The following is an 18775-nucleotide window of genomic DNA, read 5'->3' as shown; positions in this document are numbered from 1 at the left end:
AGCTTGTTATAATAGTTTTGGGTGTTTGTTTGTTTTTTGGCTCCAGTATAGCTTTTTGTTTCAGGAACACGACACTCCCTTTTTCCAAAATTTCAACAATATCTTTTCCCATCACCAGCTGAGCTATAAATCTTCGTCATAATCGCAAACACAGACTGTGGTTCTCACTCTGAGCTCATGCTGTTAGGAAGCTAATTGTCTCTCCATGCTGTTCTCATGCCGGAGGCAAGGTTAGCCAGGGAGCAGCAGACAACATAAAAGTGTGTGTATGTGTGTGTGGTAGTACTATCAACCATTCATCATTGAAAATTAGTTTGACCATTCTATCAGCTTCTTTTTATTCAGACCCTTTTTCTTTCTGTATGACTGTTCACTTTTAGATGCAAAGTATGAGAAGCTGTGGGGGGGGTTAAAAAAACTGTGGTGGTGCTGGGGGTGGAGGTGCTTTTATGGAGGGTGTGAAAGCTACTTCAACCACACTGATGAGCTAGAGGGAAGGGTGGGGGGGGGGGGGGGTTGCACACAGGAGGGAGGGTGGCAGTGGGCAGTGAGATAATCAGCACAAGGAGAGCCATTCTCCCACTCAGCTGGAACAAAAGGTCCTTGCCAGCATGCCTGTTTGTGTGTGCGTATTGATATCCCAGTAGAGTCAGCAGGATCAGGCTCCTCCCCCAGAGAGTTGGGTAGCATTTTTTTTTTTTTGTGAGGTTACTTTAGGGATACATTGCCTTTGCCAAAGTACAGTTGATTTTCTCTTTTCGATTGTGATTCAGTCTTATTGACTGTGAACAAAGGTAATATTGAGTGACTGCAGCTCAAACTGACTACATGTGCATACTAGCTGAGTAAAAGTGCAATAATAATTTTATATTTCCAGATGATAAAGTTTGGTGTTTAGTGTTGTCTGTAAGTAAAGCAAATTAAGGTTTAACAAACAAAACTTTTTAACCTTACAATAGCGAATTTTTGTATTTCGACACACCCGTAGAATACAAAATGCAAAGGGTTTGATTTGACAGGAGAAGATGCAAAGAATAAGATAAGATGGAGTCAGATGATCTGTTTGTTTGTGCTTAGCTAAAGACAAAATTAATATTATAGTAGGTAGCATGTCTAGAACACTGGCATACCCCTAGACTCTAGGGGTATGCTTCTCGCTTCAGGTGCAAGAGGTTCTGGGTTCGAATCCTGGACGAGCCTCCATTTGTGTTGCATCCCCCCCTGACCATGGTGGGGGCTAAGGCAGGGAGGAGACATTAACACAAGACCACCAAAATTAACGAAGACGGACAACAGCTAGGTTAATAGTCAGGCAGGATTTCATTCTGTTGTCATGCCTTGACAACAATGAACTTGACAACAACAAAAAAAAGTGGGGAAGGAGGACCAATCGGTTGAGCCAAATCAAATAAATTAACAAAACAAAAGGAGGTCAACAGCTTCCCTGGGTCTAAATAAAGCAATATGCAAAACAAAAGGCCCGTCTAGCTGCTCGACAAAAAAGTCCAGTCAAAACATACAAAAGTGGCATCAGCCGCATAACCTAGTGTCTGTAACAGTCAAACCTCTGCTGCCAGTGTATAGGGTACCCCAAGCTTACTTGTCCAGCCTCCCACCAACACACTCTGTTTTACGTACACAGAAGCCTACAAACAAGAGTTCCACAAGAGTCAGAAGCTGCCCAGCTGTCCAGGGAGCTGCTCTTTTCTACTGATCCCTGGCAAGCTATTGACCTACTGTGCCCAGGTCAGCCAATAGACGTGTGCCAATTATCTTTGAATTGGCCAATAGGTGGAGGCTTGACACCTGAAAGACAGGAGCAACAGAAAAACAGAGCAACGTACTCTGGCATGTAACAACTCTTTACCATGTTCTCAGATCACTCCAATGTAAATTAATGAAGGAATCAGTCCAGTTTTTACTGCAATCTTGCCAAATAATTTCACATGGATGGTCCTTTTATAGCCAAGCATTTTGCATGATTGCTTAAAGCCAGTTTTTTAAACATGATTTTTTAAAAAGAAATCTAGTCTAATCTAATTAGGTGTATCATGGAAAATGTATATTGTAAATAAAAATCACAATGAAATTAAAGTGAAAATGTGGTAAAAACACACTGGACCTGAACTGTAATACCATCACTGCCGTTCCAATTGTGAATGATCGCACGCGTCTCACGTCCTCGGGAAGTCTGGACTCCCGAATGAACTTTCCAGGTACAAACTAGCATGTAAACAAGTAAAAACTTGCATACTTGGATATTAAGAAACAGTCAAGGAGAAGAAGAAGCTAAAATTTGGACCCACAAATTTTTGTGAGAGTAGTAGTATGTCTTCTACTCTTTTTGGGACTTTTTACCACCACTTCTGGAGAATCTGTAAGCCAAGCCATTGTTTACTGTAGGGAGCAGCTGCTAGCACTGGGCAACAGGAAAGTACTCCTGGAGGAGCGACCCAAGATTCCGAAGGAATTACGACGTTGGAGGAGGGGACGCAGGGCTGGAGTGAAGTACCAGGAAAGAAGGAGACGGTACAAACCAAGCATTCCATCCATTCTCATGGGTAATGTAAGATCTTTACCCAACAAGATGGAAGAGCTAATTGCGCTAACCAGACTGCAGTGGGAGTACAAGCAGAGCAGCCTCCTCCTGTTCACTGAGACATGGCTCAGGGACCACACACCGGACTCTGTCATAACTCTGGATGGCTTTCAACTGGTTAGAGCGGACCGGAATGCAAAGGAGAGTGGTAAGAGGAGAGGTGGTGGACTAGCAATGTATGTCAATGAGAGATGGTGTAACCCGGGGCACATCACTGTGAAGGAACAGAGCTGTACCAAAGACATTGAACTGTTGGCAGTTAGCGTCCGGCCATACCACCTGGCCAGGGAATTTTCACACGTTATTGTGCTGACTGTTTACATCCCACCCTCGGCCGACGCTACAGCAGCCTGTGATTACATTCACTCCACTGTCTCTCAGCTACAGATGGCACATCCGCAGTCCCTCATTATTATTTCTGGGGACTTCAATCATGCCTCACTATCTGTCACTCTCCCAAACTTCTCCCAGTACGTTGACTGCCATACAAGGGACAGCAAAACCCTGGATCTATTGTTTGCCAACACAAAGCAGGCTTACAGTGCATCACCCCTCCCCCCGCTTGGCCACTCAGACCACAACCTGGTCCTTCTCCACCCCACCTACACTCCTATGGTGAAGAGGAACCACCCCCCCCCCACGAAGAAGGTGATAAGGGTGTGGTCTGAGGAATGCACTGAGGCCTTAAGAGACTGTTTTGAATGCACAGACTGGCAGGAACTCTGCAAGCCTCACGGTGAGGACATCGACGCCCTCACTCACTGCATCACGGACTACATTAATTTCTGTGTTGAGAACACTGTGCCTACCAAGAAGATACAGTGTTTCTCAAACAATAAACCGTGGGTCACCCCAGAACTGAAGGCCCTGCTGAACAAGAAGAAGAGTGCTTTCTGGTCGGGAGACAAGGAGGAACTTAAGAAAGTCCAAAAGGATCTTAAATACAAGATCCGAGAAGGCAAGGAGTGCCTCAGGAGGAAGATGGAAAACCAACTCCAACAGAAAAACGTCAGAGAAGTCTGGAGGAACATGAAACAAATCTCTGGACATTTCCAGGACAATGGAGGAGCCACAGTGTCTGCTGGCCGGGGGTGGGCTAACGACTTGAATCTGTTTTTTAACAAATTTGACAATGGCCCACTTATCACCTCTCCCACCCCCCAGGTTCCATTAACCCCCCTCCATTTGCCGCCCCCCCTCCGGGTGCAATGCCATTGTCACCTGAGCTCTCCTCTCACCACAACCCTGCTTCACCCCCTTCACACATCTATCCACAACAAAGCAAGCCCCACCCCCCACTCCAGCCCAGTCTCACATCACATCTACTTCACAGCTGATCAGGTGAGAAATCAGCTCAAGAGGACGAAGGCAAGGAAGGCAGCAGGTCCGGATGGAATCTGCTCCAGACTGCTCACGGACTGTGCAGAGCAGCTCTGTCAGGTGGCCCTGTACATCTTCAACCTGAGCCTGAGCCTGGAGAGGGTTCCTGAACTGTGGAAGACTTCCTGTGTGGTTCCGGTGCCAAAAATCGCACACCCCAGGGAGCCCAACCACTTCAGGCCTGTTGCCTTGACTTCTCATCTGATGAAGACCATGGAAAGGCTCATCCTGCACCACCTTCAGCCACTGCTGGGCTCAGAGATGGACCCCCTGCAGTTCGCCTACTGTTCTGGAATTGGGGTGGATGACGCTGTCATCTACCTGGTGCACCGATCCCTCTCTCACTTAGAGCAGGCGGGGAGCACTGTGAGGATCATGTTTTTTGACTTCTCCAGTGCTTTCAACACCATCCAACCTGCACTACTGAGAGGGAAGCTGGAGGGAGCCGGAGTAGGCAAACAGCTGACTGCATGGACCATCGACTACCTTACCAACAGACCACAGTATGTGAGGCTCCATGACTGTGTGTCCGAGGTGGTAATCTGCAGCACGGGGGCACCACAGGGCACGGTTCTCTCACCTTTCCTGTTCAGCCTTTACACTTCAGACTTCTGTTATAATTCGGACGATTGCCATATACAGAAGTTCTCAGATGATACAGCCATCATTGGATGCGTATCAGACGGGAATGATCGGGAATACAGGGGGGTCATCAGTGACTTTGTTGGCTGGTGTGAGACCAACGTACTCCAAATCAACGCCGGCAAGACAAAGGAGATGATCATAGACTTCAGGAGGAAGTCACCCCCTACAACACCGGTGAACATCCAAGGGAAAGACATTGAGATAGTGGACTCTTATAAGTACCTGGGTGTTCACCTCAACAATAAACTGGACTGGACTACAAATACAGACGTCCTGTATAAGAAGGGCCAGAGTCGACTCCACCTGCTGAGGAGACTGAGGTCCTTCGGAGTCTGCAGAACTCTGTTAAGGACATTCTATGACACTGTGGTAGCATCTGCCCTTTTCTATGCAGTGGCCTGCTGGGGGAGTGGATGCACGGACAGGGACAGGAGCAGGATTGACAAACTGGTGCGGAGGTCTAGCTCTGTGCTGGGATGTCCCCTGGAGTCTGTGGAGGTGGTTGGTGAGGAGAGGATGTTAGTAAAGCTGACATCCATCATGAACAACCCACATCACCCACTGCATGAGTATGTGAGTGGGCTGAGCAGCTCCTTTAGTCAGAGACTGAAACACCCTCGCTGCAGGAAGGAGCGCTTTCGCAGATCATTCATCCCAACAGCAGTTAGACTCTATAACTCCTCTATCACGATGTCATAAGTCACTGGACACTGTGAACATCCACGGTCACCACTTCATGCATAATGGACCTTCCATGACCTTCCAAGCTATATAGTTTATGTCTTCCATATTTCCAACTATATCCATAATCACATACTGTGTATGCTACCATTGTATATAGTGTATTATCTTACTTTTTTCATTGATTGTACTTATTTGTATTTTTGTATTTCCTTCATATATCTGTACCTGAGCTGAGGCGACGCAAAAATTTCCCCGCTGTGGGATCAATAAAGTCTTGTCTTATCTTATCTTATCTTATCTTATCTTATCTTATCTTATCTTATCTTATCTTATCTTATCTTATCTTAATACATATTAGACACATTTAGCACTGATGGCTTGACATGGGTTAAGGCAAATGCTTAAAGCTGAAGTTGCATTCACTGTTGTTTTGGGTAATGAGTTATCGTACAGTATACATATCCTGCTGAAACAAAGCTTGTTTATTTAAAGTCAGCGACTTGTATTTTTAGCTGCATCATCCTTGTCATTTGGTCTTGTTTCCTACGAAGTGCACAGAGCTTAACTGAAGCTTAATAATGGCCACCTGTTGCTGCCTTATACAGGGTTGAGTTTTCTGGGATAAACAATGCTAAATTGCTCAGCAGGGTGGATATAAAAAGCAGAGTTGGGTGATTTTCTCAGTCTGTTTGTCACCATTAGCGACCTCTTTCACATTAGACTCAGTCGTTCGATCTGCTGTTGAGTAAATTATTGATTTGTGCAGTTTTAATTGTACAGACTGACCGAGATCTGGGAACAGCGTGTGGTTACTAAACACACAGGACAAGAAACCGATATGAAAATAAAGCCGATCAGCAGAAGTGTAACTAAGCATCCATCACATTCACATCCTGGGTCAACTCTGGCTCGTGGTCTGACTTCTCAGTTTCTTTTTGTGATTTGAGATAAAGTTATCATTTATTTATTTATTTTACATTGGAAACATTTGGATTTGATAATTTACATTTAATGCTATATTTTTAGACCGCTATGTTAAAAAATAGTGAAAAGCTGTATACTGCTCCCATCACTGGGCCAGAGACAGACTCACACTGTCTTTTTGGCTAGAAAAAGTAGAAGCAGAAGGCCAGGTTAAGGATTATGGGTCAGTGCAGTTTCCTTCATCTGTTTTGGACCTTGTGTGGGAAGATTTTTGACTCAGGTCTAAGGAAGAAAAACAGTTCAAGGGAATTTCAGTAATACCTTTAACCTCTAGCTGAATCATTTTCCTTTCATTCTTTTATCTGAAAATCTTAGTCATCTTTCCATCCCGCCTCCTTCTTCCTCATTGTGTTTTTCTCTGTATTTCCTCCTCTCTCTCTCTCTCGCTCTCACTCTCTCACTCTCTCACACACACCAGTCTTTATTATCATTCCTCTGGTGATTCCACTGATGAATGGAGGGACTTTTGGAGGGTTAGGTAATTTGTATTCAGTCCCTACTCTACTTTCTTTACTCTGTCAACCCCCCAGCCCAGCTTCCTCTCTCTGCCTCACAATAACAAGTGACAGTACAGGTTAGTGAGTATAGTGAGTATGCCCCCCTTCCTCCCTTCTCATCCACCAACAATGGTCACCTTCAAAAGGCCCTTGCCATATGGGCCAGGCCATCTGGACTGTGCCATGTTACAGGCAGTAAGGGAAAGGATACACAGCAAAATCTCCAGTGTTAAATTAACACTGGAGAGTGTCTATATGGGTCCACACCTCTGAGTGTTAAATACAACACCGTTGAGTGTTAAATTAACACTTTTGACAGTGTTATATGTTTGGAAAATAACTCAAAATGTTAGAAATATTCCAGTGTTAGAAAATCAGCACTGCTCAGTGTTAGCCATTGTTAATCTTCAAAACTGACTAGGTTACTTTTAAACATATAACACTGTCAAAAGTGTTAATTTAACACTCAACAGTGTTGTATTTAACACTCAGAGGTGTGGACCCATATAGACACTCTCCAGTGTTAATTTAACACTGGAGATTTTGCTGTGTAGGAGCCCAGTCACGTGGGAAGGACTTAAAGGACGGTTCCAGCGAAAAGCTCACCGAGCAGCTGAACTCACTCACACGCTTCCACATGCAGTCCATCCTAACTTAATGAAGAGGCCTGGTGTTAAACTAGTGCGCTCTCAGGGGAAGGATCAGCAATAAGTGTTCAATAATTCATGACAGGAAATTCAGTGCCTACCTCACCATTAAACAAACACATGCTCTTTCAGGCCATTAAGACAGCTGCAAGTTTATAATGGTAATCACATCCAAACACACAGAGCGCATACATAATTTATTCGCCTATCGTGGCGCACTGACACCAAAGGAAGCCATGTTTTCTGTAAAATTAAGTCTTTTTGTTCTCGTGCTTGTCTTTTTATTTTAGGGATCGAGCTGTGTTTGCCAGGTTGGCGTTTCTCCATGACTATGGTGGCCAGTTTTCTTATGGTGGGCGGGCAGCTATTGATGCCAGGGGTGGCCGCTCTGTGTCGCCATTGGCCAAACCGGGATGACTGGCAGGTCCTGCAGATCGTCATAATCAGTCCTTTCGTACTGATGCTGCCATACGTCTGGTGAGTCCCGCCCTCTGAAGAAAATCCACAGCTCTGAGCCAGGCGATGGCTTGTACAGTACACACGGCACCACACAAGCTCGCTCCGATTTTACAAACAATAGTCTCTTTCTCCTCTTGTTTTCTTCTGCCCTCACTTGTTTCTTTCTTGCGTTTACAAATCTTCTGCTCATCCTTTGTCTGCTTCTCCTCGCCATCCCCCTCTTTCACTCCCTCTACAGGATTTTTCCCGAATCCCTGCGCTGGTTGCTGGCCACCCAGCATTACCGGCGGTCCAAAGCCATGATGCTGCAGATCGCCAGGAAGAACCAAGTCGACATGACAACTGAGCCAAGCGGAGTTCTTACAGGTGAGGATGAATTCAAGAGGGAGCGAGAAGATGAAAGATCCCACAACCACTGGGCCACGAATTCTATTCTTTCTGTTGGTTTCCTTCAATTCTCTTCACTTTGCAATGTATTTAAATTGTCTGCAGTATGTTACATTACAGCTGCTGCTCGGTGTGATGAAATGAGCAAGCAAAGACACTGACATGCATATAAAACTGCTCAGACCATTGATATGATGAAATGCAAACGCAATAAGGTAAAGATCCATAGTCCTTTAGGTTGTTAATGGTTTTTTATTATAATATACACAAAGTCTGACTTCCAAATAGTGCCGAGAGCATGTGCACTGTCAGTTAACAACAACATTGTTATCCTGTAAATCTCAGTTGAGTACGAAGCACCTGGGGTCTCATTTAAAAAGAATGTGTAGGATCCATACTATACCTGAGCAGAGAAGCTGAGATGGTGTGGACAAAAAATAGCAATAATAATTATAGAGCATGCCTATGCTCACCAGCTCAGAAGCTTCCCTTTATAAATCACGGTCAGTATAGAAATGTGTGCACTTCAATCAGTCTTCTACCCTTCCCTCAAAAAGCTGTTTTGCTGTGGTGAACTTGGCCCACTTTATAATAACTTGTGATGATATTTAGTGTAATGGATGTATGATGAAAAATATGATGTTGAGTTGGAGAAATATTTGATTCTGCTCATCTCAGTGCTGCCGTGGGTTACTGGCATTTCAATATTTATGATAAAGTAGATCCATAAGTACTACATTATAGGAAATCATACTTAACGTATGAGGTGAAGTATTATGTATTGGTTTTTACATCATGCCTTTAATTTAGCACCTCACAATGTGCATTGCTAATTTCTGTCTGTCTCCAAAATGTTCATAAGCGTGGGTCGGACTCTCTGTACCAGTGTGCACGTCAAGATTGCCTTTGAAAACTCCCAACTTGTGCGTGGGAAGTTGCACAGGCCTTTTTCAGACTTCATTTTCGGCGTGCGCCATGTTTATAAATGAGATCCCTGGCTATTAATTGTCTTGCGACAGATTTAACGTGTCTCACCTTTCTCTGCCACGACACTTCTTGTTCCCCCGAGATGGTGTTTGATTCATTGTCGCTGCTTCTCCCAGTAGCCAAGCAGTCAGAGGGATGATGAGAGTGGGCACAGTGATGTCCTACATCTATCTAAAGCCCCCCCAAAGCTCTTTAGCTTCTCCGTGCTAGAGATCCCTTATGGCCGGGTGCTCATTACCACCTGAAAAGGAAAGGTCTCAAGGTGTGCATTTCATGTTTCCTACCAGAGCTGGAGCAGGAGCTGCACAAGAAACCCCAGAGGAGCTGCATTGTCAAGATGATGAGCACCAGGAACCTGTGGAAAAACATTGTGGTGCTGTGTGTCAACTCGTAAGTGTGTTGCGTTTGTGGTCCCGGCTTGTACAGTTCCTTTGCTAATAACAGCCAACATCCGTTGTGTTGAGAGCATGAATTACACATGAGCTGGTCTCCAGAGAATGAAGACATACTCAAACCTCACGTGCCCTGTGGCGGACGCATGTTTTAGGTGGCACCTCATTGGCCACTCTCTTATTCTGTGGTTTTGTCTTGATGTACAGTCTGACAGGTTATGGAATTCACCACTGCTTCGCTCGCAGTATGATGGACCCCGAGGCTCAGCCCACGGCTTTGTGCCATGCTGACTATTACACCATGGCGGGCATCGCCGTGGCAACCTGTCTAGCACTATGCCCTGCGGTCGGGCTGATGGGTCGGCGTGGAGGGCTGCTCACATTCATGATCATAACAGCCCTGGCATCACTGCTGCAGCTGGGTTTGCTTAACTGTAAGTAATAAAAAAATGCACAAGTAGACCATTCAAATCAACTTTATTTATATAGCTCCAAACCACAATCACCTTTGTTACACAATCACATTTTGTTACATAGATGCACTGTAATGCATCTACGGCCATGTTTTTTGGGGGGAGACCACTACCATCATGACAGAAGGGTTTTATCACAGGATAAAAGTGATTACTTAGAATTTTTTTATAGCTACTAAAGTTACTGTAAAGTTTGACTCAAACGAAACTTTGGTGTGAAGGTCTAAAATACAACTAACTTTGTACAGACACCATGACTGTAATGTTATACTATCCTGTTGCCTTCAAAGTAAAACTATATTTCAAATAAGTAGCAAGCTATTAGCTAGGCATGCTAACTTTAGCCTCTCTTCTCAAAACTAATAGAAACATTGTTAATCCAGTCTTTACACTTTTCACCTCTTGTTTTTACTGGTGAAAATACCATGAATATATCCTTGAAACTTTTTGGAGCATGTAGTCATTATTTCAGGCTTCAGTGGTAAACTGTTCTCCTGAAGGCTTTTATTCTGCTTGTTTTGAGTCAGTGCTGTGCTGCTCTTCGTGCTTACTAATGACATCTCTCTTTTCTCCAATGCTCACTAATGGAATCCAGTGATTGGGAAGTACAGCCTTCGCCATGACACAGGTACATTTGCAGTTACGAGATTTATCATCTAAAACAATTAAAATGATAAACCTTTCCACTGGTTTGAGGAAAACTTAGTGATACACAGTAAACAATGTCATTTATGTCCCTGGAATCATGTTACATTTGTTGTTGCTGATTTTTATTGCTTGTTTCCTCTCTTTTGAACAGTTTTGCGAGACACTCTTAACAGGAAATTCTCTGTGGCCTTCTCCATAATTGGGATGTTCTCTTCTCATGCTGTCAGCACACTCAGCATTTTCTTTTGTGCTGAAATCACTCCTACTGTCATCAGGTGAGCCTGCATAGTCATAAACACAACATACATCTTATGAAAGCAAACAGTCTTATTACTTTAAAAAATATATCGTCTATTATGACAGTGTCTGCACACAGCTTTTGTTCTCAAATTGCATATTTGCTCCCTCTTGTGGTGTGTTTATGACTGACAAGTGTTTGGAAAGAAAAATGTGTGCCACATTATTGATTACAATGGCTCCACAGAAAACTGGTGAAAACGTGGCTTTATGGAAAAAGGGCTGTAAGAGGTTATGAAGGAGGTTCAGAGCAACAGATCTGACCAGATGCTGAGTGAAGACCGTTGTCAGCTTAAGAAAGTGATAAAAGTGGCTGAATAAAGCCTGCCATTTTAATACTCTTAAGTGGGATGTATCCTGCCCACTTTCAGCTCTGTACTCCTAATACATTAGCACCGTATGATTCACCAGTCAGAAAATCCACAAATATCCTACATTAGGCTTTGGTGCAACCTCTTCATCTGAAAGAAAAAAGCCATTTGAGCTCATTTCCTTTTCACTCCAGCCTCCAATTGTTCTGATTGGCTTTCCCTTACAAACAGAAGGTCCAAACAGCAGGTGGGTGGGGCTTCTATGCTCACAACTAGAGCTGTTTTTATGACATGACTAGGTGATGTGTTCTACTTTTGCAAATATAATACAGAGACAAAAATAGGAAAAAAAGGGGTATGTATGTAGGCTGATCTCATTATTTGCATTGTGGTGACTGTGGCTCGAGTAGTAGACTGGGTCATCTACCAATTAGAAAGTCGTGGATCAATCTGTGACTCCTTACATCAGGGTTGGGGAACTCCAGGCCTGAAGGGCTGGCGTCATGCAGGTTTTAGATATCACACTGGGTCAGCACACTTGAATCAAATGATTCGTTCATTACCAGGCCTTTGGAGACCTTCGAGACATGTTAAGGAAGTAATTTAGGTAATTTAGGAGGTTAGAAAGCCTTTAGGCATAGTTAAAAAAGTGCTGCATGAGACAAGCTAAGTGAGGCCTGTAGTAGAAAGCTACTTTATAAGTAGCAGTCCATTTAAAGTTATTTGACCATGTTTATATCTCAAAAAATAAGAAGTCAACTTTTAATGATGTCCCAATCCTGTTGTATGAAGAATGCTTCTAGAACACCTTGGAAATAAATCAGCTCTGACCTCTTTTTCTGCAGGGGTGGAGGACTGGGCTTGGTCCTGGCTAGCGCTGGCTTTGGCATGCTCACTGCACCCATCATGGAGCTCCACAACCAGAAGGGCTACTTCCTGCATCATGTGATCTTTGCCTGCTGCACCCTGCTGTGCATCATCTGCCTCCTGCTGCTGCCTGAGCCACGGGGACAGCCACTGCCGGAGAGCCTGGCTGATGGAGAGACCTTTACCCGTCAGACCCTGCTCCATCCGGGAGAGCAGCACCTCCTTCTCGCCAAGAGTGATAGGGACTACTCCCGTGTTCAGGACACACCATTACATCTCTCAGCCACTGGGGGCGCTACAGTGGCAGCAGCCACCGCTCTGGCAGCGGTACCTGCCTCATACGCCCTTGCAACTGGTGGGGAGGTGATCGGGAATCATGCCATAGCCAATGGAGTGTGAGCAGCTTTGCAAGTTGTCTTCTGTGCTAATAACTGCTCCAAGCACTAACCTGAGCAAGCGATGACTGAACTTCCTGTACTTTAAGGGAAACTAATTGTTCATATGAACTCTTTTTATGTTGAGGATTCAGATGATGATGATAGTAAATTTGTGTCATTTGTAGTGACTATGATTCCTTCAGGAGTTGCCAAAAATATATTGTATTGAAGTCAGTGTATGTCAGATAATATGAGCGTCTTCAGTGGTGTTGGTGATTTTCTTGAGCCACCTTCTGCTCGAGGGTACAAGCAGACACAAGTGGAGAGACAAAGTACAGCAGAATAACTTTCAATAACGTGTGCTCTGAGTTTACTGTCTGTAGTTGTAACTCGTTGAAACTGGATTTCACTACATCTTAGATCTCTTTGTAGGTAGGTTATTTTGCACTAAATGTCAGAGACACAATCAAGTGTTTGTGATTTGCAGCCAACACATTGGAGATCCAGGGATTGGCTAAAGCCACTAACTTTTTGCATGAAAAGGGCACAAATGTTTTTTGTTTTGTTCTGTAGCATTGGTTAATACAATCTGTGACTCACTGTGCAATTCCCCAGCATTTATCAAGTAATTCTCAATTGACAGTGTAATTTTCAGTACCTTACAATACTTACCAACAGGTACAGTAAAACTATGTTTTACTGTACCCAGTTTTAAAGGAAAAAACTGAACAGGCTGTGGGGTGGTTAGCACTGTTGCCTCACAGCAAGAAGTATCTAGGCTCAAATCCAGTCTGGGACCTTTCTGACTGGAATTTGCATGCTCTCTTTGGGAACTCTTCCCACAACCTAAAGACATACACACATAGGGTTAGGTTAATCAGCGAATTTAAATCGGCTCTAGGTGTGAATGGTTGTCTGGTGGCTGCTCCAGTCTGCATGCCGAAGTATCCTTGGGCAAGATACTGAAGCCCAAGTTGCTCCTAACATGGAAAAATGTTTGATAGAAAGCACTTAGATCTAGAGAAAAAGTCCCTGTGTGAATATGAAAGAGTGATGTTCTCAAGTAGGGAAGCCCTATTTTAGAACCAGTCTATTTACCATTTATTCTTTGTGTTAGTCCTGTGATAAACTGGTGACCTGTCAAGGGTGTGCCCTGCATCTTGCCCTATGACAGCTGGGACAGCCCCCTCTGTAACCTCTTTGTATCCACTCTGTAAGTGGATACAAAGACGGATGAATTACACTGTAGTTATTTTTAGGTATTTGTTGTGTCAGAAGTGGAGGCCAGCATACTGTATCTCATAGCCTATACCCACAATAATACTACATTATCAAAAAATAAGTGGATGTTAGGCTACTCTTTAATATACCTCATACCCAGTGTAATACTAGGTATTACACGCTTGGCCTTTAGTCTAAACCCAATTGTCATTTCAAAAAGACAAAATTTCGACCTTACTGCTAAAACACTTGAAAGGTACTCAAAGATTAAAATGCTCAACGTACAATTTGTTTCTCATTTCCTTTAAACTCCCTTAATCTACTGTAACAACATTTTACAGAACCAGCGAGTATTTGTAGGCAACATTGAAGCTATTGCCCGGTTTGCAAGAGACTACCAAGGTGCCAGGAACTGCACCTATAAAAGAAAGAGAACTCATATTGACCCCTCCTTTAATGATGCCCATTCCCGAACCAGTTCCAAGGACTTACACACAAACACACAAAAAATCCACTTTGAATTCACTAAATAATACATGGTAAATGTTGGGAAACCAGACAATAAGTTGCGGGCTGTATTGTGAACTGCTACAAGTACTCCCTCATTTGTGGTCTCTTTATATGAAGTCCAATGTGGCACTTTATCCTCAGCTGAGAGGTCAGTGTGGACACTGATTTTTAAAGAAGCGTTACTACTGCTGATGCTGGCGTATGATGGTTGTTGGAAGACGAACAGCCGGAGACCTTTCTTGCAGACCATATGTGTAGCCTACAGAGACTTTGTGCATAATGTTAAACAAATCTGAGAGCTGAACGGACATGAGCGTGACCTGCTAGTGCACTACTGTATGTCTTATGATGCACCTCAGCAATTTAAATGGCTTTATCGCTCTGTTCTGTTAACAAAACAGAGAAGATACGATGTAATGAAAGAAAAAAAACTGTATTTATTTTTTGTCATGCTGCCAAGGGAAAGTTTTGTTGCTTGAAATACCTCCTTAATTAGCAAACATTTCCAAACTCACTCCTCGTTCTCTGTACTGTGCTAATACTGTAATCCTGTTCCTAGAGTGTGTAACTTTAGACAGAAAGCACAATATTTTACAGTTTTTTGACATGTGTGAAGATTAGAATAGAGCAGCATAGTCTGCATAGACCTGGTTTAGTTGTGATTGGTGTACATTATACACTTTATTATATAGGTATCCCTTAGGACTGCATAAAAATCTAAGGTATGTATATATGTGCCATTCATTTATAAAATATGGAACATAACCTTACTTTTATAGACTGTGAAGCACACTGAATAGACAAACCATCCCATCAAGCATTTTTGTGCAGATACACCAGAACCCGAGAATCCTCCATTTTTATAGTCATATTTAGTACACAGCACATATTTTAGACATTCAGTATGGTTTGGTAGTTTGTATGTTTTCAACAGTAAAAAAAAATACTCTAAGAAAACTGAAGGAAAAAAACTCAACCACTAATGCTGTTTTCTAAGTGTTATTTTTTTAATATGGATTTGTAAAAACAAACAAACAAACAGACAAAGCCACAGGCCTATAGTACATGTTTTGATAATAAACTACTTAATTTATTGTCAATAAAAAAAACACTTGATGTGGCCGTTTGTCCTGATTATTGCATTTGAGTATGACTCCAGTACTACACTGCTGCCCTCCTCCTACAAAGGGTCACATGTGCTCAAAAATGCTCAGCGTGCAGCTCCAGCTCCTTTTTGATCCTGTTCTCCACCAAGAGACTGAGGCTGGAATCTGTCATTGGAAGACTGTAACTGACAAATACTTGTTTTTTGGTCTTCTTTGCTGAAATATGGAGAGACACAACATTAGTTAACTTTGTGTTCACACAAAACATGAAATGGTAAAAATAAATTAAGGTCAGCAGTGGCCCAACTCTAATGTCTATAGAGACTTATAAACTTAGCACATAGCTGCAAAGACCACGAGGACTTAATCATCAGTTGCAGACAATCCTGTTATTGTTCTCCGAGGTCTGGTTACAGTTTGCCTGAACAACATGTGTACTGAGTCTGAATAGTCACAAAATTGTTTTCGGGAATCCCGACTTCTGGTCAGTTAGATATGAAACTATAACACGCCTATAAGGACTGTCCCACTGTCACAAGGACTCCCTGGCAGACAATTTGAGCTCTTTATGCACATATTTTATAGTTCTGCATTCCTGCAGACTTTACAAGCATGCCTCAGCCAGTCAATTCCTTAATTTCATTGGCTGTGGGTGAGAAAAAAAAATCCCATGTTTCCTGTTTAGTTGTCAAGGCAACATTATGTGGTAAAGACACCATAGATGAGTAGTCATCTCTGTAGACTTTGCATTAGGCATGTGTACAGACAAAGTTGTTGTATTGTATAATAGAGTCTCCACAGACAAATCTACCCAGGCATGAGCTGGCAGGTAAAAAGACGTCCACATTCAGCCTCACAATTGCCCTCTGCATCACCCTGCACATTTTCAGGAATAGATACTACAACATTAGTTAGCATACCAGGTTCTCATTGTGTAGGTACACTGCTAATGAGTCAACACTCAGTTGACACTGAGTCAACAGTCAACCAGCAGTCCTTTGTTCACACTGGTAGTTACCAGTCACCTCAAAACTGAAATAGGTTAGTTGCCTCCTACTCACTTCACATTGTCAATGTTTCACCTGTTGCAAGCTGCTGAGTTCCAGTGATATTACGTAGTGTCTTCCAGTGCGGACGTCATTTTACAGTGGACACTGAGATTAGCTAAGTGTTTTCACAAAACAAAGATAAATGGCTATTCTTTGCTGCTGTGTTTTGAACCAAGTTAAATGTAGTGTTTTATTTAACACTCCGCAGCATATCAGAGGTGTGAAACACTTCTCCAAGCCAGCTGTAATTAAGTTTGACGATAGACTTTGTGGAGATTTGAGACTTGCCTTGCTTCTGTAACTAAATGCAATATCACTTTTGATTTCAAACCTATCGTTTCACGGTTACACTAGTTATTGTACTAACACACACTCTGAATACTCCATACACAGATACGCTACTTTGAAGCATCACTCTACTCAAGTTTCAATTCTCCCTGTTGACCCTCAGGAAGGAAGGTCAAGTAGACACCAAAAACACATGCAAGAAAAAGGCGTGCCATTGACTCTGGGTTCAAAATTATATCAATGGTACAATTCTAAATATAATAGAAATCCACAATTAAGAACCACATGCAACTTAAATGAGCATTTTAAGACTTTGCTGTAGCTATCTCCTACATACAACACATATTGCAAACTAGTGTTAAACATTACCTAATCTTTGTGCCAAAGAATTTGGTGCTGTGTTGGATGGGTCCCCCATAACTAATGTAGATAACGGCATTGAATCCTGCAGACAAAAGCATATAAGCAGTTAGCTTCCCTTTCCAAATCAACATGTAAGTGACTTAATACCTGTTTATAGGCCTAGGCAATTTCTTTTACAACTCAGGGAAATAGAGAAACACTTCTAATCTTCAGAAGACTCGCTTTCTCACTCAGACACACACACACATATATATATATATATATATATATATATATATATATATATATATATGTGTGTGTGTGTGTGTGTGTGTGTGTGTGTGTGTGTGTGTGTGTGTGTGTACGTACGTATACAAACACCGCCAAATTAATTAAAAAAAATCACAATTTTTTTATACATACATTTAGGAAAAGGCCCAGCAAAATAAGATTTTTTTTAATTATGCTGTTTTACAATATTCATATTTTATTAATTTTTAACGTTTATATTCTTTATGAAAAACTTTGAAAATCTTCCTAAAAAAACTGAAGACCTGCGCTTTTAAATTCCAAGTTTCTTATTCTTCACCCGACGAATATACCCAATATTCTTTATTTCTGGAAAACAGCTAACCAGTACTTGGTGAATGAAGGTGTGCTGTGCGGTACTTACATATTTGCTGCTCATAGACACTGCTAAGTTGGACAGAACCGGAGCCGAACCGACCCAAAGGAAAAACCCGCCGCTGAGCTTCATGACGTGAAAGTGTACCACCTGCTCCAGAATCTTTTCAGAGAAATTGTGAACGGAAATTCCCTCAAATTCTGCACCGTTCTGCATTTTGCCAATTTTGTTTCACTCTTTATTGGATGAACATCTAAAGGCCGCGTTAGCTTAACTATAAACAGCATGGAATACTTCCTGGTTTAGCAAAAAAGGCAGGCCAAAGCAATCGATCATCGATGCTCTAGAGTGAGAATCCAGCACAACCGATCTTGGTGCCGCACTAGATCCCTATTACACATTCAGTGTGAATTAAGACACATATATTAGCTTTTAATGACACTTTCTTACAGTGGCACCCTCTATGAAATAGCAGAGACTTTATAAGAGTTTTATTGGTAAATATTTTATTCTTGTGGCCAAAACGTTTTCTTGTACCGGACTGTAAAAATCTTTATTTTGCTGTGAGCTTATAAGCATTTTAACACTGGGGCCTCAGGGATTTTACCACTGAAGTCTTGCTTCAGCCCTTGAAGGTGATGCTTTGAGCTTTCCTTGTCAAATAAATGTACAATATTTAAAGATGGTAGTAATGTTTCTCCTCTTCAAATAAAGCCTTTGACCTGCTGAGCCCTTGACACATTTTTAGTAAACTTTGCTTCAGAGCATCCTGTTAAAGACAGTTGTCACAATTACATCCACGCTCTTTGGTTCTGTCCACCAGTGCAAAAGTTTTGGCGCGAGATATGTGAAGACTTATCAAAGTGTCTGAAATGTAACATTCCAACTTCCCCCTTAGTGTGTTTGTTGGGCAGCTTAGATAATGTCACTTCAGAAAAGAATATAGCCCATATGATTTTCACTGCCCTATGCATAGACAAGAAAACTGTCCTCATGAACT

The 18775-nt window shown here is 42.5% G+C and overlaps 3 protein-coding genes across 3 annotated transcripts in view; 2 read left to right on the top strand and 1 right to left on the bottom strand.

Moving 5' to 3' along the window:
- The window catches only part of slc22a23b (solute carrier family 22 member 23b), a 28524-nt gene extending 12960 nt beyond the window's left edge, over window positions 1-15564 (top strand). Inside the window, exons 4-10 of the mRNA XM_085386019.1 lie at window positions 7727-7913; window positions 8134-8261; window positions 9557-9659; window positions 9869-10095; window positions 10730-10762; window positions 10934-11057; window positions 12236-15564. Of these exons, the coding sequence (XP_085242145.1) occupies window positions 7727-7913; window positions 8134-8261; window positions 9557-9659; window positions 9869-10095; window positions 10730-10762; window positions 10934-11057; window positions 12236-12656 (1223 nt within the window). The 3' untranslated portion in view covers window positions 12657-15564. The remainder of the gene's footprint in view (window positions 1-7726; window positions 7914-8133; window positions 8262-9556; window positions 9660-9868; window positions 10096-10729; window positions 10763-10933; window positions 11058-12235) is intronic.
- Window positions 562-5323, top strand: LOC146649423 (uncharacterized). The gene has a single exon (XM_085387515.1). It carries the CDS (start codon window positions 2558-2560, stop codon window positions 5321-5323), a length of 2766 nt encoding a protein of 921 aa, XP_085243641.1. The 5' UTR covers window positions 562-2557.
- On the bottom strand, window positions 15351-18087 carry psmg4 (proteasome (prosome, macropain) assembly chaperone 4). Its single transcript, XM_085386020.1, has 3 exons — window positions 17824-18087; window positions 17178-17253; window positions 15351-15687 (listed from the first exon to the last, which is right to left on the bottom strand). Exons 1-3 carry the CDS (start codon window positions 17989-17991, stop codon window positions 15566-15568), a joined length of 366 nt encoding a protein of 121 aa, XP_085242146.1. The 5' UTR covers window positions 17992-18087; the 3' UTR covers window positions 15351-15565.
- Window positions 18088-18775: the final 688 nt, after the last annotated feature.

This window comes from Rhamphochromis longiceps, linkage group LG17 (genome assembly GCF_057381845.1).
Source record: "Rhamphochromis longiceps isolate RC_006_pf linkage group LG17, R_longiceps_female_GT1.1, whole genome shotgun sequence".
Taxonomy (NCBI): Eukaryota; Metazoa; Chordata; class Actinopteri; order Cichliformes; family Cichlidae; genus Rhamphochromis; species Rhamphochromis longiceps.
The sequence above is the reverse complement of the archived record's forward strand: the minus strand, read 5'-3'. Positions and strand labels throughout refer to the sequence as shown.